Source organism: Tachysurus vachellii, chromosome 15 (assembly GCF_030014155.1).
Source record: "Tachysurus vachellii isolate PV-2020 chromosome 15, HZAU_Pvac_v1, whole genome shotgun sequence".
In the NCBI taxonomy this organism is placed as follows: Eukaryota; Metazoa; Chordata; class Actinopteri; order Siluriformes; family Bagridae; genus Tachysurus; species Tachysurus vachellii.
This window is the reverse complement of record NC_083474.1, coordinates 10395570-10410635: the sequence shown is the minus strand read 5'-3', so window position 1 is coordinate 10410635 and position 15066 is coordinate 10395570. Positions and strand designations below refer to the sequence as shown.

Genomic DNA, 15066 nt, shown 5'->3' with positions numbered 1-15066 from the left:
AGTGTTGATTCTGTTGCTGTGGCACCAGTCAGCAAGTGAATAGTCAGTTCTCGAACCTCAATCAACACCTGACCAATCAGATTTGAGTAGTAAAGGATCACGTTTGTTTACACTATCTCTACCGGTATCAGGATACGCTTGGTATGACTTTGTGTTGCTTGTGCCTTTGCCCATCCCTCCAGACAGACCTCTGTGCTGATGGGCGGGGATTCTCATGTTTGCTTAGTGCGGAGGGAAAAAAGTTATACAAGCGTTTTGTAACACCACGAATACGCACACAACCAATTCCCACTCAATCTCTACACTGAATCCGGCGATCACTGCGACCAAGTGTTGTTTCTACATAAACGCAGACGACGTTTTTTTCTTTCTACGACGCATTTAGCTTTTAGTAGAATAGACATTTTGAAATGGTGAGGCGTGTGTACTGTTACTGACTCGGTACGCGTGAAAACACGGGGTTTAAGCCATCAGACAGACAAAACCAGAGCTAGAAAACAACATGGAGTTACAGTCAGTGCTGCTGACAACCGGCGCGTCTGTGGGCTTCTTCAATCTAGTAAATCGTGGACTTGGTAAACTCTACGTCCCAGAAACGGCTCAGAGGAATATATGGAAATGGAGAAACATCTCCACATCTTTCGTTCACAGCCTCATCACAGGAATCTGGGCTGTGCTTTGGTGAGTGTTCAGCATTCACCTTCACACACACGCACACACACACACACTATACAGGTGCGCACACTCACCTGTTGCTTTCACACACTTCTGATCACTCCTTCATATCCATTGATGTTAATAATAATAAAAAAAGTGACTGCTCCTCTTTCCTAGTTTTTATATGCACCCCCAGATGGCTGAAGATTTGATTGAAACACACTCCGTCCTCTCACATGCTTTGGTGTGTGTGTCAATCGGTAAGTGAAGCAGGTAGCAAGCTCGATCGCATGGTTTACATACACGATACTGGATTAGACTGACTATTTAGGATGATACTATAGTAAGGATGTTACTTCTTACTCAGATATAAGATGTTCTGGTACTCAGTAGTGATGCGCTGCGTCGGGGAATAAAAAAAAGTGCATTTTGATTCATCTCCGGTGGAATCTCCTGAATCCCGACACAGTTTGTCGTAGGGCTTTAAATATACTGTATATTGTGTTCTGTAGCAACGAGTTATTGGGGAAAATAACTCCTGTTCTGGAAGTTCAGAATCAGGTTTATTGCCAGGGATTGTATGGTCTATCTACATGTACAGGAATTTGTCTTGGTGTGACGTCATAGTAATAATAGAGAAGAAGCATAAATTTTTGACAGAAACGGTGACATTCCAGCTGAAGTCTGAAAGGGATTAAAACCTGTGTTTATGCTATTAATATAATTGTAGCTTAATCTGGCCAAAGAAGAACCTTTTGTTTCATTAATAAATAAAAAACTAAAATAAAATTAACTTAAAAACATTAAAAAAAAAGTGAATTTAAAGGCTCAGATCGGTCTAACTGCACCGAATGTGCTGTTAAAGAACTGTCCAAAACTAAAAATTGGTATAATGCACAGACAGCTTTGGACTGACCAGTTTTACTAAAGCACTCCATCTTTTATGCAGTCCATTGTAGAGCTATCTATGGAGAATGGGGTGGTTTTTAACACCATCCCATTAGACTAGAGGCAAATTCTCACCCAAACAGAGCTGGATCTGATCTATAAGGTCATGCCACATCCTTCCCTCCCAGTAACAAATGGCATACAAACCTAGGTCTCAGGATGTATATTCTATTCTGGGTTTATCAACAAATTGCACTAGTAATGGACAGAAACTCTCACATGAGGGTTGTTTCAAATAGCATTCTAGCTGTCAAACTATTTTTCATCTTTAGTACCCAGGCAAAATAAAAACTGTTGCAGGAGTACACAACATGACCGAAACTTGTAAGCAGTATTAACTGCGAAAGAAAGCTGCTATAAAACTGCTAAGTATGTGTCTGCGTGTATAACTGATTGGGTTTTCACATTTTGCACGTACAAGTTTGTGTTTTTATCGTGATTGTATCCGTATACACCTGATACATCACATGCTTCTTAGTTGCACATGAAGGCTTGAGTAATCAAATCTGCTAAATAATTGATTAATTTGACAATAATAAGGCATTTTCCAATTTAATGTCTTAGTTTACTATTATAACGTACATTTATAGGAATATTTTGGAAAAATCTGATTAATCTAGGTGCTAGGTGTAATGCAGTGTTGTGCTAAATGTTGGGCAAATTAAGTTAAATATATATATATAATTATTTTTTAAAACCCTAGTGTGGCCTTGTAGTAGAAATAAACCCTTGCACACAAGTATAATCTAGATTTTTTTTTAATTTTATTTTATTATTTTGTTAGTAAGTCTGTTATTTAGAGCTTTGGCTGTTAAAGCAGATGTTGGCCAGGGAGCAGATATTGAAATTTCCAGTAGCAAGCACAAATTTCCAAATTCCAGAGATATTTTAAAATCCTAATGTATCCCACTCGTGGAGTTGGCAGAGGTTAGCTGTGGCTGGAGAGTCAATGAGCAGCTTTGTGGCTTTATGATCCGTCCCAGGCACATGCACCCAGGCCTTTAGTCACATGACTCTACATGAATGAAAAGTTTATTGTATAAATCCGATAATGTCACAGATGTGCATCTATAGTTTTATTATGCTAAAAATTGTACTCCTCCCACCAGCGTCATGAGTTGAAAAACTTTTTGCATTCAGTTCCTTACACATAACCAACAGCTCATTGACCCAGAATGTTGCATTGTTGGTGTTCAAAGTCTGCACATAACAAACAACAGATGTCTTGTATATAACGTGTCACAGCAACACAAATTTGTAGAGATAAGAATGCCGTCATAGATAACCCTTCCTTTTTTTTGGAAAGTGTTTATCAATTCTTTGGTTACCATTTAAAGAATAAAGTACAATCAGGTACTCTGGTTATAGATAATCAGTGTAATCAATATAAATAATCAGTGATCTCATGGTGGGATTTCTCAGGAAAATGTTTCTTTGAATTGAATTTCAAAGCAAAACATCTCAAATTCAGCACAATAAGCACTTAAGAGTCCTATATAAATAAGAATAAAGCCACATCATGCCATTTCAATACCAAATAATGGCCATTATACTGAAATGCTTATCTAATGCTGAATACATATGTGGGATCTTTTTAATATTTTGTTCTGTTCATTCTCTGCCACTCCGTTTCTATAGATACCTTCATAGTGGGAGATGTGTTATAAATAGCCCTCTGTCACTGGCATCTTGGTTACCATCGTTTTGGGAGCTATGCCCTTAAGTACTTGAAATGCTACAAGTTGCTTTTTTTTCCATAAGCAGATTTTATTGAGACATTAATTAGTATGTGTTTCTTCTAGGATACTTCATATATGACTTCTTTGACATGGTTTTCAGTCAGAAGATCAACCAAACATGGGAGCTCCTTTTTCATCACATGGTGGTGAGTATAGACATAGAAATGCTAATAAAGATGTAAGGCAAGAGATAAAATGACTGAAAGTATCAAAGTACTGCCATGTGAAAGGAGTATTATAGAAACCAGACTGTGCGATTGCTGCTATTCCTGATATTCCTGCCTGCGTGTCTTGTTTCCTCAAACTGTTCAACCTGTCTCACAACCGGTTACATATTTAAACTAAAGCAGGGCCCCATTTATCTTCTGTTATCTGTGGTTTGGAGACACTTAAAATGAATATAAAGAATACAAAATGCATGTAGTGTATGTACACGCAAACCTGTTTGAAACAAATCAAGTAAATACATTTTATCAGTAATATATCTGAATCTTAATATATCTTAATCTTATCTTATCTAAAATATTTTAAATATATCTGAATATATATTTTAAATATATCCCTGGAGCAATAATCTGTTGTCCTGGTAGGATGCAGAGGCTTTGTGAATGTGTTTACATCACTGTATGGTTCTTCTGTGCAAAGCAGGACGCCAGCTCCAGTCTTTTTTTATTCTTGTCCAGTCTTTTCCTGGGAGCTCATTCATTGAAATGTCTGGACTGAAAATGCCACCAGATTCTCAATGGAACTGTGAATAGTCCGTCGCCACCACATGTATCTTTCTTCTCAGCTTCAAGCTGTTGTGATGCATAAAGTATTGGTGCATTTGCATGCAGCATTAAAGAAGAATGCTGTCAAGTAGTTAATGGACACATTTCATTACCATCAGATCACACTTGTCTGGCAGATATTTTTGTCCTCACAATAAAGCTTAGTCATGTAAGGTTCTATGGGAAGGAATTTTTGCAGCCATGTTCTTGTAGAACTAGCCAGAGTGTTCATGTAGATTTAGAACTACAAGTAGAAGTAGATTATGGATACTGGCTTTTTTGCAGTAAAGAGACTTTCCTCTCTAGCTCTTGAACTTCCTGTTCCTCCAGAGAAAATGAAAAAAAACCCTAATGTGTGGAACAGAAGAGGATGTATTGCTTGACCAAATATTAATAAACACAAACAGTACAACAATTCACTTTTGGATAGCATAAGTAGTCTTTGGTAATTCTGGCTTAGTTTATAGTTAAGGTTATTTTCAACAGACTTTTCTGTGTTAATGGAATAAGTGGAAAAATGAAGAAAGATTTATTGTTCCTATAAAAGCATTTAGCTTTGTACATAGGCTGTACCAGTTGGCAGATGTGTCTGGAAATATTGTGGCTTTCCAAGGTGATGGAGTGGAAAGTGAAAGTTTCATCCTACAGAGCAAGCATTTCAAAGTAAACACATACATGGAAAAACAATTTCAAGAGTTCCACCAATGTGTATTTTGTCTATTTCATTTATCTCAGGTGGTCCAGGGTAAATTAATTTCATCCCCCTGTTATTTAGCAGAATTGAGTTTGCTAAATGAAGTGGAAGCTTGTGATAAGAGTCATGAGACATCAATTATGTCCTATTTTCCTAAAGTTTTTTTCCTAAAGTTTTGCTGTTTGCTGCTGGTCAGATAGGTGATCAGATATTAAATTGACACTTCAATCAAAATCAAAACAGGAACAAGTTTACTCTTCACCAAAATGTCAATAAACTTGCTTCCCATTTTTTAACTGAAGCAATTAAGCATTCATTCATTCATTCATCTTAAATAATCATGTTATCTGTAGGACCAAGGAGCTGTGTTTATTTTGTGCCTGCAAAAAAACATCAACTAATCATTTAAACCTCTGCAATTAGTCAATTAGTCTTCTGCACAGTTCCATTGTCTGGGAACTAAAGATTTCCATTCAGAGCTAATGCTTTCCATTTAGAACTCCAGCAGTAACTAAAGTATGTGGTAGACACAGCAATAGAGTTCTAAATTTTTATTGTTAGAAAAAAACACAGCAATAGAGTTCTACATTTTTATTGTTAGAAAAAAGTTAATTGTATTTATTTTATTAAGATAATATGCTAAAGTAGCTCAGTTGACATAAAAAGTCTACACACCCCTTTTAAATCCTGTCAGAACCTTTCCCACCTTTATTGTGAAATTGCAAGCTATACAGTATATTAAAAAAATGCAATGTTTGCAAAAATAATAAGGAAAAAAGATAAACAGAAAAAAATGTACAGTAAACCGGTTGGTTGGGCATCTCCTGTGCACAGCCCACTTCTGGTCACCCCAAAGATTTTACATTTGATATAGATCTATTTGGTCCATTCCAAAACCTTGAGCTTGTTTTGGTAAAGCCATTTCTTTGTTGATTTGTGGTCGTGCTTCAGGTCATTATCGCAAAAAAAAAAGTTGAAATGTCTTTTCATCTTAAATGTTTTGGCAATATTTTCACTGGTATCTGAAAAGTATCTATTCTTTATTCACTCCCTCCTGATGCTGCCACCTTCATGCTTCAGTGTGGAGATGGTGTTCTTTTAATGACATGCTCTGTTTTTATTGGAAAAAAATTCAACTTTGGTTTCATCAGACCATAAGACATTATTCCACATGGTTCTGGGAGGTTGGATGTATGTATTTTTTGGGTGGGTTTTTTGTAGCTTTTGTATTGCTTCCCTGCCATTTGTGTAGACTTTTTATAACACCAATAAGCCTTTTACTTATCAGGTCATCCTCATATTAGCTGTGTTAAAGTGTAACATGTATACTAAGAAATATAGGGCAAGAGTTACCGTTTTAGAATGCTGGAAATTGGGATTGTAAACAATGGCAAACGGAAGGTAGCAAAAGAGAGAGAAAGGAAGGGGTGTGTATTTAATTCAGGTATCAGGAGTTCCCTTTCTTCAGCACTTCTTTTTCTAACAGAAGCAGCAACATCTGCTCTCCACATGTTCTGGGCAAATGCATCTGGGTTCTAGAAAGGAGACCCCAATTGAAAACAAGTCATTTTGCCCTTCCCCCAACTCCAGTTATTCCAATTTCTCACACACACTCTTATAGACCCTTCCCTTGATCTGGAAAATCCATCTCTATGTTCCTCCCCCACACACGACACAACACTCTCATTAATCCTTTCAGAACAACACTCAATGCCAGCTCAGCCATAAGTACTACAGCAATTCCCATTCTCTCCAGGAAAACAGAAAGAACAACATATTTGTGTGTTTAAGGATTGAAGATTTATTTTGTCATATAAATATTCTTTAGACAAATACAGTTCAATTTGTCATTCTGAGCTCCTACTGCTTTACTTCTTCCACTGTTCTATGTAGCTTAGGTGGCTTAAGGGTCCTTGTAATCAGCTGTGTTCTTGTTTAGAAGAGTGAAGTGTCTCTTCTCTGTTGCTAAGCAACAGTCTGTCTAATAAATAATCCGTTTAGTTTTATAGTAATTGAATTTCTGCCATCTTTTTTTTTTTAAAGCTTAGTATGGATTATACACGAAACCTTGACTAACTGACGAAAATGTGATTTTAATGATGACTAGAAGGTTCACAACACAAACCAGTGTGTGATCAGAAATGTAAAAACTTCAGACCTCACATAATTGTGTCTTATGTACTAAAGGCATTGGAATGAAATTTTGTGTAAATGTTGTTGAGACTAAAATAAATAGAAATAAATAAACAAAATAAACTGGTCTTCAGCCCTGAGGAATACCAATTGAATGTTTCTCATCAACAGCTTGAGATCAGCTAAGCCTAGATGTCAGCTGAGCATGGTTTAGATATTTTAGTGCTTCTACATTTGCTTCTGGTTCCTCTGGAAACCTTGGTTGTGTGTTTGTGTGGCTTGTTTTTGTATCTGTATCACAGTTTTGGAAATATTTGACTATTTATCTCTCCTTGTTAAGAACAAAAAGTGCAGTTTTGCAATGTTAAAAACATTTTTCTGTCCTAAGTGAAAGTCTCTTAATGCACCACATACATGGTTGCCCCTTGTCCGGACTTTGTCCTCGTGTGTGCTCATGTTCACAGCTTCATTTGCACATTACGATAAAGAACAAGGACAGGAAGAGGCTCTTGTGTGTAATCACACCCATTGTCCAACTGAGGCGTGAGTGGGATTTTAAAGTTCACACTTGTACACAAAACATTTTGCACCATAATTTCTTAACACTTTGGTGCATAAAATATTAAATAATTGTCTTTTTTTTTTTTTTAGTGAGTTTGCGTTAATGTTTTGTGCACCTAAAGAACACCTTCATTATGTTGTACTATTAGAATGTCCAGATCCTCTCAGAGACATTCCTCTCATATTTAGTTTTTCATGCTTACAGATAAGTTAAGAGTTCTAAGGAGTGTACACTCCAGAGTGACTAACTACATGACGTGGATTTTGGTGTGGCTATGAGTGACAAGGTAGCAGGAATTTCTTTTGTCATGGGAGCTCCCTAAATCTTCCACCCATGACCAAAATACCACTGGCATGCCTCAGAAATTCAGTCACAGTCATTCACAGTCAGTACGACGATCATGTTTTAAATATACTTACTTCTGTTTACCTCTTTTTTCCACTGGTGTGTTTAGCCACACCTTAATACACCACTTTGTATTTTCTCTATTTTTTTATCCACTGTTTGCTCTCCCTTGTACTATCTGGTGCTTTGTACCTCACATACTGATGATTTGGCAGGGTCTTTGTTTATGTTGCTGGTATGTATAGTAGGAGAAATGTGAGGGCTTTAAATATAAATCTGTGTGTGGGCATTACAGATAATAAATACCTTTTAAATTTAGTGTCTTGGAGCAAGTGCTTGTGTGTGTGACACCTGTACATGGTGGTTGTTCCACCTGTCTGCTCAGCTATCAGCTGTTCAAAGATGCCCTGAGGCTAGTAGCTATAATTGACTGCATCCGCAGTGCATACGACACATTAGACATGAGTTCGTTTCCTCAATAAGCCACCATTTGTTCAAAATGTCTCTCCATTATATATGGAAAGACATTGCCTGTGTTTCAGGACCTGTAGTCTTGGTGTGTGATTTAAATTATTATAGAGATGGTTTTCATCGTCTCTTCTAGAAACAAACCTAATATGTATTTATAATTAATCTTCTAGTTCTCTAAAAGTATTCATCTAATTCATCCTGTTTTGAAGTCACTACATAGACATCTGAATGGATCTGAATCTATAATAAGGTTGTTCTTTAGAGAGCTCTAGATTCTTGATAGATACCCAGTGTGTCTTGGTAGCCTTGATCTTTTGCTTATTTAAAAAAAAAAAATTCTGTTTTAAATTAAGAAATTTGCAGCTCATTCAGTTGTTTACTGACACAGAAATTCTATGAAAAATATTTTTTATGTACAGGATTTGGCCTGGTGGGAGCATATAGATGTTAAACAGGAAAAACTCAAGAACTGAGCTTCAAGGCACTTTACATGTCTGTGGTTAAATCCTGCGAAAGTATCACCTGCCTACTAAGAATGCAGCTGGGTTTCAATACTAATCCTACTCACTTTTCCAGTCTAAGAGTTTCTTATTGTTAGCTTCATCTAAAGTAGCAACAAGATCTAGAAATATGATTGTATTAAATACTTGTATCAGATGGAATTTTTGAAAGAGGTGTCTTTAATTTTTCTATACTGTTGCTTACGATATAGTTATCTGGTTAGGTGTTTTTTTTTGGTAACTTTGGAAAAATTGTATATAAACACAGTCAGTTTACAGATCCATTTAAAAAGACATTTTAGATAATCTGGAAGTAGAATGTCAAAGCAGCATGTTAGATTAAATTCAAGTGTTTTTGGTCGGTATCTTCCACATTTTTAGTGTATATACGAATACCACAGTCATTTCTACACTGTCCGCTGTACCGGGACTAGAATGAAATATGCTTGCTATGGATGTAACTGTAGTTCTCTAAACACTAAATAGATGCTAAGAACAATATGTTCTTGGAGAAGATGCATGGTGATGACCAGGAAGCAGCAGAAGAGATATGGATATTACTGTATATTTAAGTAATGCCCATACACTGGAAACTCTCCTTGTATAGTTGCTTGTCACGGGAGGGGCCAGGGTTGTAGAATGTGATGACATTCACATCGTGTGCTGGTCTTTGTTTAGATAAGGGAGGCAGCAGTTCAGTGTTAAGTGTACCATAGGGCACAGGCTCAAGATAGCTCAGGCTCTGATGGCAGATCATTCTATTCATTGGGAACAAGAAGTCTGTTTGGTGGAGGAAGTCATCAAAGTGTTTTGTCTGTCTATCATTCAGTATCATCCCATTGGTTTTGTTCTTCTTATCTGGCTTGTTTACGCTCTCTGTCTCTTATGGCTGCTGGATCTTCTCTTCACTGTAGTCTAACTTCTTTTTTTTTTTTAAAGGCAGGAAGTTCTATGTTCATCATTTCCCTATAATGGGACCATCATAAAAACATATAAACCACCACGGCATTGAGGCACACCTTAAGACCTCAGTTTACACAAGATCTGTTCTGGACTTTGTTTCCCACTTTTAGCAACCATGTGTTGTCCAGTTGTTATTGTAACAACTCATTTTTGAATGTAGTTAAGTCAGTCCAAGTTTAGGAATGCTGCAATTTTTCCATCTCTCTGAATTGGATGAAGGATGATAACAAAAGATAAAGCTTATAAGGGTGTTTTTGTATAACAGCATTGGTTCAGAAAAGGTTATATGTCGATTACCAATGTCTGACTAAGTCTGCAGTGTCTGACTAAGGGTTGATCAATTGTTTAAAAGTAATAAAATAAATCAATCTGTAAAATAAAGTCAAGTGATACATATCCAGTCTATAATACTGAAAAGAGTTTGAGGCCTGAAGGACTGAGAGAGATACTTCGTTAAGCATTACATTTTCCAGTATTGATTTTATTTTCCAAATTTAAAGCAAATTCATACTTTCTTATAACTAAATCATATTAACCATAAGGGGATTCCACATGCACAGTGTATTTAGGTGGACATGTTTACGATACAACCTTTTATGTTTATAGTGTGCTAATTTACAAGCAAGCTGTTCCTTGTACTTAAAAAACCACACATGACATGCTTGGTTGAAAACAAACAGACATCATTGGCTGCAGAAAAGAGCACACTGTGAGGAATGTGCCAGTTTGTGCTGAATTAGCAGCCACTATTTTCCCTGTCAATGTGAATGTTGTTGCAGTTGTGACAATGTTGAACGCTGGCCCCAGCTGTGTTGTGTGTTAGTTTGGACAGGGCCGTCTGAGGCGTTTCTAGCTTTTTGGATTGGGCTGGGAAGCATCAGGCCTAATGGTCTCTTACCAAAGCACTTATGTTTGTGTGTGTGTTATGGGCTTAGACATGTTTGCTGGCTGCCTGTATAAAGACTGCATTACTGACTATAATAAAACATTTATTATACAAGTCTGTCCATTTGGCAATGACGATGCATGTCGCTAAGAAAGTCTGAAGTTGACAAACAGTTGAGGTGTGTAATGTATTCATTTTTAATACATTCTTGTTTTGGTCACAGTTAAACAAGCACGTCATTGTTAACCCAGAGAACTGATTTAAGCAATAGAATCAAAGTCCGACTTTCAAATCAATGGACCCAGGACGCCACCCAGTGGAGGGTTTTTGCAGCTTACTGAACAAGATGCAGACTAATGCATGAGGCATGTGCAAAATTATCATTCAGACTGTCCAATTACAGTAAAAGTACTCATTAACTGCTGTGGCAAATGTGTAAAATTATTTTTTATAATTGATGGATGAAGAAGAAGACGTTTGCTCTTTAAACATATCTCCATCTTTGAGAATATTTGAGTAATATATTAATGCCAGAGTAAATATATTATAAGCCAACATGTGTTACAAATTTTTGTTTTTACAAAGTTGATAGACACCATTTTAATAGAAGAGGGCACAATAATGTCTTTGAATAAATTAGAAATGAAATTTACTATTTAAATCATTAACAGACATTAATATGTATAAATACTCTATAAATACTATATAATACATTTTAAATGTATAAATAAAATATAAAATGTTTCTATACTCCAGACATGGTTTTTTCAAGGGTTCTTAGATTTCTAAAAGTGTTTTTTTTTTTCTAGTCTGGAATGTGAGATTTAAAAAAAAAATGTTTTAGATTTTTATTTAGGAAATCAAGTTAAAGTAAAAACATAACTTTTTATAGAAATATACTTGTTTAAAGGGTTTGATTTGACCAGTCCCTGTGTCAAGAGCTGCTTGATGACACACAGACAGATAAATAATGATAAGGATTAGTGCCATGCAGTGTGATCTCAGCAGCACATCTCAGGTCAATTGTGCCTTTGTGTTCGTAACCTCAGCTGCTCGTCGTCATGATGAGATAACAGTGTGTGCAATGGGATGATTCATACATCAGTAAACAGCTGGAGAAAAAAATTCAACAACAGTCACACAGAGCAACATGATGTACAGCCTAGCAACTTACTTGTATAATATTTTGTTTGGTTAGTATTATATACATACATATAAATGCCTGTTTTCCAGAAATGAAAATGGAAAAAGGTGTTTTATGACGTGTAGCTGACCGGACATGTACATCACATGGATATAAGAAGCTACAGCATATTTTATGTTAATGTCATCACATGGATTCTGACTAATCTTTTTTTTAGTTCCTTTTCAATATAGAACAAATAACATGTCAAGAACTTACTAACATCTCTAAGTATATACAGCAGCAGGCACACACATCTTCTGTTTTCAGTTTGTATATTCATTGGACACACTAATGGAAAGATAGGCAGCATCCCAGAACCACTCTTCTAAACCACGCTAGAACCGCGATCCTAAGTGCTTACATCAACACATCCGCCCACTTCCACAGAAATCACTGTGTAATATACACTCACCTCATAACCAAGCAGTCTTCTTATAAACTACAGTCACTATCGTTATTGTTGTCATATACTTTGTTGTTTAGATGTAATATGTTGTGAAATGTAAGCTTAATATGCATTTTTAATATATTAAAACAAACTGAAAAATGCATTATATTTCTGGGGCAAAATTTCTTCTTTTTTTTTTTTTAAATCACAAAGGAAATGTATCAAAATATGTACAATCCTATAAGAAATTCTTTTAGAGTAATTCTGCACTGTCACTATTTTTAAAAGAAAATTGATGTAATGTGCAGCTTTAACGCTAACAGTGTTTAATCTTGTGTTTTTACAGGTGATTTCCTGCTTTGGGCTGTCGGTGCTGACATGTCGCTATGTGGGTTTTGCAGTTGTGGCCCTGCTTGTGGAGATCAACTCCATCTTCCTGCACCTGAGGCAGATGTTGCGGATGGCCAGTACCGCCAAGAGCACGGTGTACCGTGTGAACAGCATGATCAACCTGGGCACGTATGTTGTGTTCCGCATCAACACGCTGGCATGGATGACACGCTGGTTGGTGCTGAACCGTGATCATATTCCCCTTTTCAGCTACACGGTGGGCAGCGTGGGTCTGGCCATCATGACCCTCATGAACATTGTTCTGTTCTACCGGTTGCTCCGTACTGACTTCCTCAAGTCCAGCCGCGAAAAAGAGATCAAGAAAGACAAGGACATGTAATGGTGCAGGAAAGCACTATTTTCTGTATCTGAACTACATTAACTTCACCCAGAGCCTCATGTTCCAAACCGTGCAGATGCTGGCATCTGTGTCATTTCCAATGAAATTCCTCTGAATAATTCCATGCCTTTAGAAGTGTAATTCGCTAGGAGAATTAAACCCAAAGCTTGTCAGCGGCTTATGGTAAAAATCTGATAAATCTACTTGAACATTTAAAACGTTGGCATTAATGGTGTTATTATTAATAACACCATCTAATGGTGTCTGTTTGTAGGTATGATGGCAGGAGTGCAGAACTTTCAGTCCCTGATTAAACTGCACCATCACAAATTTGCTGTTAAACGCATTTACTAACAACTGACTTAAGTCTAAACACACCAATACATAATGGACTAACAGTCTTTATAAGATCCCATACATATGCCTCGCAGAGATCTCATGAATGTTTGTTTAGCCTTTTTAAAACCTACCTCTGCTACTGTATAATCTTGTAGCAGTTAGTCCTTTTCTCTTTGCTCTCTGTGTCTGTATGTTCAGGGCCTGTTATCAGTTCTAGCAGAGTGACACAGTTCTGACTGTTTGCCTGCATAACACTGACCAGAGCTGGTAACTGACCAAAGACTAACCAAAAACTGAATGATTTTATTTGTAAAATGCTTTTGATCAGGTTGTTTAACTGTGATTGACTGTGACTGTTATATGAATGTCATCTGTCTTAGTTAATGCAGGGCCAATGCCTCAATGCTGTACTCAAATCCTCTGATTTCTGATAAATTTCACAGTTGATAGTTAACCTAGGGACAGGAAAATATTGACTGTCACTATGACCTCATGGTAGCTGTATACGGTAGTGCTCAGTGTATTTAGAGGAAACTGTTAAAACTGTACCAGTATTGTGAAACAGGAACAATTTTTAATGACTTTTTTTGGTATATTTTTGTAATTTATTTTTACTCAAATTTTGTAATGATACACACACACACATATATATATATACATATACGTATATATACATATATATACATATATATATATATATATATATATATATGTATATATATGTATATATACGTATATGTATATATATATGTGTGTGTGTGTGTGTATATATATATGTATATATATATATATATATATATATATATATATATATATATATATATATATATATATATAATGTGTATAAAATCAGGAAAGAACAGTACGAAGCACCACAACGTACAGTAGCAGCACACACAAACACACATGCAGGGGATATCAGTCCGAGTCAATGAATCTTTGAGGAAGTAGATATAGGAGCGAATGCTGTCGCTCCGAAAGCTAGGACGAAGGAAAGGTAGCCGATTGCTGAAAGACAAATGGGAGTCTGGAGCTTGAATGACTGCAGAGAAAATGTCGTTAGTACATATGAAACCAGACAATGAGTGAGTGACTGAGAGTGGCTTATATAATGTGTGTTGATTGGAGAATGAGGAGAAGGTGGTGCTGATTAGTACTCCGGTGAATGTGAATGCTGGTCAGTGAGGGAAGCACCTGGTGACTCCATGACAAATATCATGAAAATATCATACTAAAATGGATTCATGGGTGAAACATTTTGGTCACAGTTAAAAAAAATAATGGGTATCTTTTTCAAATGGTATGAATTATACAGCAGCCTACAGGGAACAGTCCAGTATGTGTTTGTCATCCCCATTTTGGAGTTTCAGTTAAAACACTGTATCAGATGTTAACTTGTGGGATGTAGAGTTTATGCTGACTTTGTCAGGGTTGTGAGTAAGTCATGCAGTTTTGCAGTAAGAAATCCCAATAATAATAATAATAATAATAATAATAATAATAATAATCATGAAGTTATAATTAGTATTAGAAATTATTTAACTCAGTAAACAGATGCTTACAGAGCAAGCAAAACAGATGGCACTGCAAATTTATGTTGTTATCTTGAGGTTAGAGGTTGAGATTTATGTTCTGTTCTTGTGAGAGATCAGAGTAGCAGGTGGTGGAAAAACATGAACTTAGTAAGGTAGTAATATTTCTTGGTAATGTGATTTTATATTTAATTATATGAAGTGCAGTTCTATATTATGAAGT

General features: G+C 36.2%; 1 protein-coding gene across 1 annotated transcript; it reads left to right on the top strand.

Annotated features, from left to right (window-relative positions):
• The first annotated feature begins 244 nt into the window (after positions 1-244).
• Positions 245-13893, top strand: tlcd2 (TLC domain containing 2). Its single transcript, XM_060887698.1, has 4 exons — positions 245-681; positions 835-917; positions 3408-3490; positions 12589-13893. Exons 1-4 carry the CDS (start codon positions 503-505, stop codon positions 12970-12972), a joined length of 729 nt encoding a protein of 242 aa, XP_060743681.1. The 5' UTR covers positions 245-502; the 3' UTR covers positions 12973-13893.
• Positions 13894-15066: the final 1173 nt, after the last annotated feature.

Bases quoted from the DNA above. Each gene is read 5' to 3' on its own strand.
- tlcd2 (XM_060887698.1), top strand. From the start codon at position 503: ATGGAGTTACAGTCAGTGCTGCTGACAACCGGCGCGTCTGTGGGCTTC. The intron at 682-834 runs GTGAGTGTTCAG...CCTCTTTCCTAG, and splicing joins GGAATCTGGGCTGTGCTTTG to TTTTTATATGCACCCCCAGA. The intron at 918-3,407 runs GTAAGTGAAGCA...TGTTTCTTCTAG, and splicing joins TTTGGTGTGTGTGTCAATCG to GATACTTCATATATGACTTC.